Here is an 11,222-nt window from a genome sequence, read left to right as displayed (position 1 = left end):
ACGTTCCATTTTCTGGACACTATTTGCAATAATAACAGAAGCTAAACTGGGCAGCGGAACTTCTGGCTTTTATCTGAAAGCACCTTTTTAATATATATATATATATATATATATATATATATATATATATATATATATATATATATATATATAATTGCTTGTTCGAAAGAGGTCATAAGTATTTCAATGGGATATAATGAAGGCTTTATGAAGATGAATATTTTTCGAAAGGTTGGTATATGTGGCAAAAGGACTGATATGGTGTAGCAAAGGTAACCTGTAAGGTAGGCTGCACCCTGTCTGTTAAAAATGGGGATAAATAGTGTATTTGACATTATCTGGAACACAGAGACCAAAAACTAAAGTGAAAATGTGAACTAAAATGAATAGCAACTACACTATACGGCAAAAAGGTTTGGGACTTTTCCAGCCATATGTAGCTCTTCCCCAAACTACAACTATCTTAGAGGCACACAATTGTATAGGATTTCATTGAATTAATTAGGATTACATTCTCCCTTTACTTGAACTAGGAGATTCATACATGTTCACATGTGCACAAAGCGAACTCCATGAAGACATGGCTTACATGGGCTGGAGTGGAAGATATTGAGTGCTTTGCTATACAGCGCTGACCTCAGTCCTATTGAACACCGTTGAGATGAATTGAAACGCTGATTGCACTCCAGGCCTCCTCACACTACATCAGTTGCTGACTTTCCTAACACCCTTGTGACTGAACGAGCAGAAATCTCCACACCCACACTCCAAAATCTAGTGGAACATCTTCCCAGAAAAGTGGGGAGGTTAATATAACAGGAAATGTGGACTAAATGTAGAATGGGATGTTTAAAAAGCATATACAAATTTTATGGTCAGGTGTGCACATACTTTTGTCCAGATAGCAATGGGATAATTTAAGTGTGTGAGTTTCTTTGCAACACAGGAACCAAAAATTTGGCAAAATTGACAGCAACCACCTGTCTAGTCTAGACTTTAGAGAAATCCTAACCTGATACGGTTGGTGCTGTTATTAAATGGCTGGGGAGATTAAGATTTCCTCTTGAGAAGCTGTATATCATTGGGTGGGCCACTATGATCACCAATGCCACTAATATACCCATGCTGTACTCGCCAGTGGATGCTAACACTGTACTTTGCTCTAACTGTTTCTCACTACACAGGCTCTCAGCACAGAAAGACTTTAACACATGACAAAAAGCCAACAAGAGACGTGAAAGGAAAAATCGAAAAGAGTGTCTGGGTGCAAACTGGTTGAATAGATATCAATAATTCATCTTGATTGTATCATAAACCTTAAAAATGGTCAGGGGACAGGGAGGCTGGGTCAGCACTAACAACTACAGTACAGTGAATTTTATTTCCCTTTATAGATCCGCATACAATTACATAGCAATATATTCAAATTTGAATTCTTAATACATTTCGGCTCAGGCCCAAATGGAGCCCTCTTAAAGTATCAATACGCATTATGAGTATCTTCTAATGCTCGTCTGTTGGACACTAACCTGTTGCAGTGCATTGTGGGAATGCACATGATTATTAAATACTATATTCATTATTTTCATGTGTTTTTCCTCTGTGGCATTACAGAACAGCAATCTAACATTAGTACAGCCTATCACAAGACACAATACAACCAGAGCACTGAAATGTCATCACAGCATATATAAGGTTATAAAAAACATGCGCCTATATTCCAAAAATGGAATATTTCTGTGGTTGTGGTTTGGAAAAATGGTCAGCCATCGGTTCGCTTGCTGAACTTTATGCTTTTAGGATCAGGGTCCTGTAGAGTTGCTATAGAGATCACATGAAGCATTAGGTTGTGCCCTTTACACAAAAAGGGAAAAGAAAAGACAGAGAAAAACACAGTTCTGAGAAATAAAATAATGAAATGAACTTGATGTGTGTGTGCATGCTTCTGCAAGAGGTTGTGTATTTCTACGTGTGTGTGTGTGTGTGTGTGTGTGTGTGTGTGTGTGTGTGTGTGTGTCACAAGGTGAGCAGATGAGCGGGTGGGACGTGCAGGAGAAGGTTATTTTGGCAAAGGAGCGGATGTTCAGCTGAACCCATATTTAACTGAAGCCCGTGTGGAGTGATGTACAGATACGGAACAAAGGCCTTAAAGCTCACACTCCTCCCCTCAGCTCCCCTCTACTCCACCACAACACCTGACATAGAGTGGAAAAAAACAACAACAAAAAAAAGAGAGAGACATATTTCCTTTAAAAGCTGCTTAAGTGGTTGCTCTGTGCTGAACCATGTGCCGCTTTGGTTAGACTTCTTAAAAGAAGGAAGAGGAGATGTTTGATAAAAGGGAGATAATTTCAAAACACATTCATATGCAAATGCTCGTGCCGGAAACTTTATTTAGATTGTTCCTTCGAGGCTGCGATGAAGTGATGAGCGAGGAAAGAAAAAAAAAAGGCATCTAAGACAAAATTAACTGCAACTTAATAGACAAAAAAAAAAAAAGAATCCAGTTTATTCAAATACATAGTTCTAACACCTTTGATTCCCTCACACTCTCTCTCTCTCTCTCCCTCTCTCACCCACACACAGACAAGGTACTCATTGGAATGATTTGTGTCGTATCGTGCTGCAGATTGCATTTACAATATTGGCTAGGGATAGCGCAAGACCGATAGCCGCGGTGAGAAGAGGTGGGCTAGGAGGAAGTGCTCTGTTAGCACTCTACTGCTGATAAATGATTGAAGAAGGTGCCTGAAACATCAATACCATCTCTTTTATAATTACAAAAAGAAAAAAAAAAATGAAGCCACCCACAAAGTTGCATTGGCATATCTCAGCTCCAACAGTGAAACGAAAAGATAATTCAGAACGCTCAGATAGACCAGAAAAAGTCTATTGGAGACACACACATAAAAGGAATTCGTTATTCTCATCGTTTGTCCTACTATATATACAATATGCAGATTGATTCATAACATAAAAAAATCTTGCCACCTATGCATTTTATTCATCTCCTTTTCCAATTAGCTGTTTTTGTGTTACAGAAAGCTGTCTGTATAGGGGGAGGAAGAAGAAAAGAAAAAAAATTGCACTTTTCTGAGTGATGCCCAATCATTAATCTGTGTGTGGTGTTGAAAAGGTTTGAATATCAAGTTTAAGTTTAATGAGGCCAGAAATGTTTGTGCGTATACATAAAAAAGAGAGAGAGAAAAGAGGAAGGGAAAGGCTCAGGACTTCGAGCTCAGGTAGAGAAAAACAGGATTTGTGTTTATACTGGCTGCTCTATAAACAAAGCCGATTGTGTGTGTGCCAAGGCGTGTGCTCGGCCACATGCATTGTTGCTCGCAAATAAAATGGAGGCGTACTCGCGAAAATATGGTGCCAAAATGGCCCCAAAAATTCTACTTCCACTTTTCCTCCCAAAGGTAACATTTTGGATATGCTGTGGTTGGTGAGCTGAATCTTTTATGTAAGTTCAGGGAATGGTCTGGAACGGTCAACGGACATGCGCAAACGGCAAACATGTGCATACGGTTTGACATATGGGCCTCGTTGGTGTGGTTGAATTATCATTAACTCACCGTGTCCACTGCTGTCTCTCTTCAGAGGCCATTCATATTCAGGAGACCCTTTATTTCTAATGCAAAATGTAAAGTGTGTGTGCGTGTGTGTGTGTGTGTGTGTGTGGGGGGGGGGGGGTATGTTTGGGAGCCTGTCGTGGGTATGAAGTGTGACCCCATGGGGATGCGCTTGGTCGTGGCTGTCAGTCAATCACATGACCCTTCTGCCTGGCAGCTTTCTAACCACAAAACCACCCAAGAAATCATCTACAAACGTGCACAATGAAAGCAAGAACGAAAGAGAGGATGAGAGGGAGAGATAGAAGGTCTCACCCCTGAAGAGGGCAGTCTTTTCCCGTCAGGGTTGGGCCTCACGGGCAAACCGCTGTACAGTCTAGCACGATCTCCTACACTGTATCTGTTCTGTAGAGGAGAGACAGAGACACAGAAGGACAGAGAAGGACAGAAACGATGAAATCGAACACAAATAAACACAGACAGGACAATGCAAAAGAGAAAAAGAGACAGAAAACAGAAGGAAAGAGGAGGACAAGAACAGGGACAATTCAGTGTAACGTCCAGTGACATTTTGATCACAAGAAACGCTGACTCAAAGTGCACGCGGCAGCACTGTATGACTGATGGAGGAAACGTGTGGCGTGGCCCCTAGTGAGGGATCTCCTCCGCGCAGCGCCATGTGTGACGACGGGTTGGGAAAACACTAGCGGCGGGAGGGTTGGCAGGCTAGGTTTGGGAACCCAAGCAATCCAGCATCTAATGATTCACACAGCACTCTGTGCCAAACACACACACACACACACACACACACACACACACACACACACACACACACACATTTACACACTGCATAGAGGATTCACATCTCCTGCAACTATTTCTCTCTTATTTGGCCAGCTAAAGAAAGATTGAAGTGTAAAAGATTAACAGATGCTTGTGGCAACAACTAATTAGAGCCTCCAGTCTGCCCAGTATCAATCTATTCCTCCCTCCCTTCCTCCCTCCCTGTATCTCTCTTTCACACAACACACACACACACACACACACACACACACACACACACACACACACACACACACACACACACACACACACACACACACACACACACTTATTAAACCACTTCTGCTCACTGTACAAGAACTAGGGGGAAATGTTTTTTTTTCCCTGTGTACTGTTTCCCTCTGTCCTTTCTGTAGGTGTAGATAGACTTTCTATATTTATCTATTACATGTGGGTAGAGGTTACTTGAAGAAAAGTACAAACCAAAAAATGTCATCATTTATATACCTACCAAAACAACTCATACAGCATCTACAGGAAACCCACATATGTCAGATGAATCAGTATAAAATTCTACCTGCTCATTTTTGCAAGTATCCTGTCAGCCAGTCATGAGGCAGAAATCATGCAGATACAGGTTAAAAGCTTCAGCTCATATTCAAATCAATGACTCGACCGTTGGATGCTAGTTGCTACCAGATGTAATAGGTGGACTGAGTATTTCGGAAACTGATGATCTCCTGTGATTTTCACACATAACAATCTCTAGAATAGTGTTGAACAATAAAAAAAAATCCAGTGAAGCAATAAGTTCTAAAATGCTTTTTTTTTTTTTAGCTCACCATGGAGGTAAAGAGTGGTTATCTGAGTTTCCATACACTTCCTGTAAGCTCAAACTAGTCTGGCTATCCTCCTCTTTCATCAGCTCTAAATGTTTAACTTTTTCGGACCATTCTGTGTAAAAATCCCAGGAGTTCTTGAAATACTCGAACCAGCAAACACCAAAAATCATTCCAAGGCACTAAGATTGCATCCTTTTTTTCCCCCGTTCTGATTTTTGTGAACAAACAAGCTGACTAGCCATACTCAACTAGCCATATTCGTCAGAACAAGCTCGACCTGTAGCTACATGACTGTATGCACTATGCTGCAGCCGTGATTATGTATGAACAAACAAAAGTGCAGGCGTTCCGGTTACAGTAGGAACTCAGTGTGTGAAATAGAAACAAATGCAAACATGCTTTTGCATCTACCTACAGTAGTACCTGAGTAACTATTTAGCAAAGCTGTGTATGAGAACAGTAAACACTGAACAAAGTGGTGTGAAAAGAACTGAGTTTCAAAATAGTGAAGGGATATAAGAGATAAGCTGCCCTGATCATAATGACTGCACTGTGATGTGGTGGAATTGCCCAGTTCACATTCCCTCACAGAAAAGGTCCAGATGCTTCTCGTTCCGATCAGAAAAACAAAAACCAAACCACTTGGCGTAATTTTAAGTCTTTTAAGTCTCAATGTATACACCAGCCCAAATGTTGTTCAAGAATGAACGCATTTCGAAAATGAATTCGGCGACAAGCAGATCCGATCTGTCATTATTAATAGTACGACAGGGTTCAGTGTCAGATGTGGTACGTCATGTTGGCCACTGCTTGCATCTTTCTCACTTATGAGACACTTTCACACTTTTACATGATTCTAAACTTAGACTTGTAACCTTTTCTTTGCACCTCCTGTTAACCACTGCACGTGTTAGTAAGGCCAAGGCGTTTACAGTAACTGCTCGGTGCACAACAGACACTCTTGTGCACACATACACACAGACATGCACTCACAGCTCACACCATTAGAGGTAATACACTTTACCTGTAAATTTTTTTTAATAGAAGCTTTCACTCACTGATCAACTTTAGGAAATGCTTCTAGCCTGTAAAAAGCAATGCTGGAGTAGAGTATTAAAAGAACAGTTTGCACAAAAGGACTCTGTGGAGTCCAGCAGAGCCCCCCCCAGCACACGAACACACACACACACACACACACACACACACACACACACACACACACACACACACACACACACACACACACACTAATCATATTAAGTAGGGCTGCTCCTTTCAATCATGATCAGTTTTTTTATTGTTATTATTAATTAATTAGTTTTTACCTAGCTGACAAGCTATACTATACACAATCATTTAACTAACTAAACTTGACTAACATTACATCAGTGCTATATATATATATATATATATAATTAAGTGTAAATCATGGAAAAAAGCTATAAATATATATATAAAATCATATAATTTATCCTGAAGATTCCTTTTAAGTAAATGTCATGTTGCCCCAGTAATGCCAATCACAAAGCGCATTCTTCTGCCAAGGTCATGCCCATGCTGCCTTTTAGGGAAAAAAACCCTCACATTAAGAATGATAGAAAGCCTGACACGAGTGCATAGAGCCAGTGGAACTGTGGTACTGTAATAAAATAAAATACAAGGGTGTTGTACACAGGAGTGACCCACACACAAATAAAGATAGAGAGAAAGAGAGAGAGAGAGAGAGAGAGAGAGAGAGAGAGAGAGAGAGAGAGAGAGAGAGAGAGAGAGAGAGAGAAAGAAACATCTGCATCAAAGAGAGGCGCTGTGGAACAGCAGCTGCTCGAGTTCGGATGCAAATGCAAGGCCTCGACCACAAGAGCATTATTACATTTTGAATATTGGATATTATTACCATGCAAATTGCACAGGGCCAGAGATTAAGTTGCAATTATGGTCTAAAAGCCATGGAGGCCAGTGGAATTATTCTATATTCAGAGTCTCTGCCTGCAGGGACACGACTGGGACAAGATGCTCTTAGCGCTATCAGATTTTGCTGTGATACTGAGATATTAGGCTGTGTGCATGGTAAATGCAGCGTGGAAGCAGTAACATACATGTATAGGCCTGTATGTACAGTATGTATGTGTGTGAGGGTGCATTTAGGTAGGTGTGTATGCTCTGAGTATGTGTACGTATACACGGTATGTATCTGTGCTTGCAAATATTAGTGTCTTTACTTACATTAAAGTGCATGTATGGACCTGTGCACGTACATAGTGTATATGTGTGTGCTTCTGTATGCATTTCAGGGTGTATACTCTGCATTAAAGTGCATGTTTGGACCTGTGCATGTATTTATATGTGTGTGAGTGGCTATGTGCCAAGTCAAATAATATACACTGTAATATAGGTGTAATAAATCTAGTGTATGGCAACATAAATATATACAATAACTAAAGGTCTTACACATTTTACACAACACACACACAGCAGTTTAAAAATAAGGGGGGGTTTCACAGGTAGTGTTGTGTGTTAAAAGCGGACACATTTTCTTCTAATGAAGTGAAGAGCGTACCGAATGCTCAGTCTCCCCGCTATTAAGGCGATGCTCAGGTTTAACAGTCGGATTTCATACAGGTGTGAATTCTGAAAGTACGCCGTGCTTCGTGTGGGTGTCGTTCTCGTGTTGATTGTGATGGCAGGCCTTTTCTGCGAGTGTGACCTGCTAGCACATACAGACACATGGAAACTGATGAGCAAAAAACAGAAAAATATGCATCATCAAAACAACTGCAACTAAAAGCCTCTCTCTCTCTCTCTTTCTCTCTCTCTCTCTCTCTCTCTCTCTCTCTCTCTCTCTCTTTCTCTCACTCTCTCTCTCTCTCTCTCTCTCTCTCTCTCTCTCTCTCTCTCCTTCTCTTTCTCAGCTTTTCCCAGGCTCTGTGAATCCTCATTATGCAAATTGAGAAAATTGCATTTCAGCTGCTCAGTGTATGCGTGTGTATGTGTATGTGTGTGTGTGTGTGCCAGCGGGTTCTAATTAAGATAACGCAGAGAACGAGGGTGCTGGGTTTGTGGGGGAGGGGGACTACTGAACAGTGCACCTGCAATTCAATACTGCTGTTTCTAAAGAGCCCCCCCAACATGCACAAACACAAGCACAGGCCACTGCACTTAGTATTTGGATCCGTTGCTGATTGGAACGCATTGCTGATGGGCGTTGCCATAGGAACGAAACAGTAACCCAGGGTTACATAGCCATAAAAAAAATTTAATAAAAAAAAAGTGACCAGGATGTAGTTGCTGTTTGGACATAGGTGCAATGTGAATGCTGCAAAAAGTTGTGTGAACTGGTACTGGGTTGTCCTGCATAAGAGTAATAAGGCCTCGACGTACTCTACACACTCACACACACTAGAACTCCAGCTCTCAGCTCTAAGAATAGTAGACAGTTCGAGCTTGTTAGTAATGATGTGGTATAAATGAGAGATTTTGCCTCTTTAGACTCCACCAATCTGTCTCTGTGTCTTTGTGTCTGTCTGTATCACTCTCAAGGAAAGAACTGTTGAATGATTCAGTATTCTGAGTGTAAGAATAGCACACTCTTCCTGCAGGTCTAGGGAGGGGAAGAATAAAGAAAAAAGAATAATCTTTGCAAAGCAGCCAATTAAAGATCGGGGTTAGTCATAAAAAAAACAAAAAAAAAACCACAAAAAACCTCAATGCTTCTTTTTTTCACTTTTTAGTAAAGTATATTATATTTCAGCAGCTGCAATTCTGGTGGCTGTTTTTTAAAAGTGACTCATCTAGGAGTCTTAAGGATGACCTGTCAATTCAAAAGCTCCTTTTTTTTTTTTTTTTTTTTTTTTTTTTTTTTAAGATAGATAGATAGTGGTGATGTGTGTGTTCATGGGGGAAGAAAAAGTCAGCGAAAAAGGGACTTTTCTGGGGTGCATTTTGAGTTTCAGAACAGCTAAGTTCAGCTTACCACCAAAATCCCTGACAATACACGCAATATCTACAATCACTTCGCTAATGATGTTTTAGCTCGCATGTATTTTCTTCTCTTACTTGCATAAGCGAATTTCTTTCTGCCTCATGTGTGAAGATCGAGCGTTCAACTATAGGTCTAATACGACAATGTGTGTGTATCTGTCGAAGTAAACGGGTCCTGCTTGCTTCACCTCCTTTCTAAAGTGCGTTACACAGGTAATACAGCATAAGACAATTATGTAGCATTTCCTTCCCATTGGGTCGGACAGCCCATGGCTGAGGAGCAACTGGTGCTGCCTTAATCCTCGTGTCTGATCTCTGATCAGCTGTTCACACAGTCATGAGTCTAATGTGTGCGAACGGTTGTGTGCATTTGAGTTCAATGAAATTAATGCAGTCTTCATCCAAGCAGACAGGTGGCGCTCCCCTGAGATACTAATACCATCCTGGTAAAAAGTTGAAATACATTAAAAAAAAAAAAAAAAAAAAAAGCACACCTGCGTGTTTCACGACAGTTGCAAGACAAATTAAGCTGAGAAGGTGCTTTCATCATACGAGCCCTGTTTCCTTTCTTTAGGGATTATTGCCTTTGCAGTAATAACATGCACGCTGCATTAAAATAATCTCCCATTTGCATGACTCATGCCACACAAAAGGAGGAAAGAGTCGCCCAAAACGTTAAAGCAATCTCCTTACAACCATCTGTTCAGAGAGTGAATCACGGCCGCCCTGCATTTGGGGGAAGGCAGTCCGAATTTTGCATCTGCCGAACGTAATCGGTTGAATTGCGATATCCATGAGGACAACGAGCGATCCCTAAACTTCTGACAATTCCAATTTATGTGTTCATCAAACAGGCGCCGGATGGAAAAGTTTCATCGTTTAACCCCGTGAGACCTGTCTTCTGCTTATCGAGATTCAATTCCCGCATTGTCTTTAGAGCATTTCGGCTTCGCAAGCCATGAGGATGATAGATGCACCTGTTTTTGTGATGAAACTAGCGATCTCCAATTAGCTACAGCTACAGAATTCTACTGCTACCAGTTACACTCCTTGCTTTAGCGCCTTTTTTGTTATGGGGAGTTCATTTACGATAGTAAATCATTATTGTGATAAATTTCACCGTATAATCGTCTGCAATATTATCAGTATCGCCCACATTCTCAAAACAGTCCAACTGCTAAACTGAAGCAGTGAAAAAATGCTAAAACAATGGTATCTTCCCTTACATTCAGAGTTAAATCATTTCTTCTGGTAAAATGCAGAATATTTTTTTCTTTTACAAAAAGTTTGTTAACAAATCTGTTATATGCCAAATATTAGTGGGATATTAATACAGACTGAGGATCTGGATGGGATTTGGAAACCTTCTTAGCTTTGCTACATCCCACCACAGGCATCTGGAGTGGGTTTTTTTCAGCGAAAGTTTAAAGAAAGCGCAGATGTATTTTATCAAGCCTGGTTCGGAGGAATCACTGTGAAACCCTATGTCTTCTGACAGCAAGAAGGCCGAAAGGTCTGAAACGGTTACTGTCGAAAGTGCATTTAAGGTTAATATGAAAGCAGAAAAGCCCTGGACTAAATTTAGTCTGACACGATAACAACGAGAAATGAATTCCACATGCCTGTAAAGAGTAGCTGCAGAGTCATTAACAGATATTTCGGTGACTTGATGGAATTAATATGCCAAGATTTATAAGCCACATCTCGTGTCCAGAACACTTTTATTCACTCTGCGTGTTTAAAGATAAGTGTGAACTAAAGTGCTACACAATCAAAGTTTGGAAAGAGGTTCCAAAAAAGGAATTAAATAAAAAAGGAACCACATGGCTGGGAGAATGAATAGGTTTTTTACAGTGAATAATACACTAAAATCTACCTGGGTAATCATGTCCTGGCATTACATACATTATAATAAAATAAAAAAAACCCACAAATACACGCATATCCCAGTAAAAAATTTAATTATTAATAAAGCTAATGAACACTATCTACACCTTACATTAACCCTTATATCAACATTACCAATCAAAAAGAAAACAAGGGA

At 40.4% G+C, this 11,222-nt stretch overlaps 1 protein-coding gene across 1 annotated transcript in view; it reads right to left on the bottom strand.

Annotated features, from left to right (window-relative positions):
• tox2 (TOX high mobility group box family member 2) overlaps nucleotides 1-11,222 on the bottom strand; it is a 109,956-nt gene that overhangs the window by 59,331 nt on the left and 39,403 nt on the right. The window contains 1 exon segment of the mRNA XM_083530232.1: nucleotides 3,891-3,980. Within this exon segment, the coding sequence (XP_083386358.1) occupies nucleotides 3,891-3,980 (90 nt within the window).

The sequence above is a fragment of the Silurus aristotelis genome (assembly GCF_946808225.1).
Source record: "Silurus aristotelis genome assembly, chromosome: 2".
Lineage (NCBI taxonomy): Eukaryota > Metazoa > Chordata > Actinopteri > Siluriformes > Siluridae > Silurus > Silurus aristotelis.
This window is presented reverse-complemented; position numbering and strand designations above follow the sequence as displayed.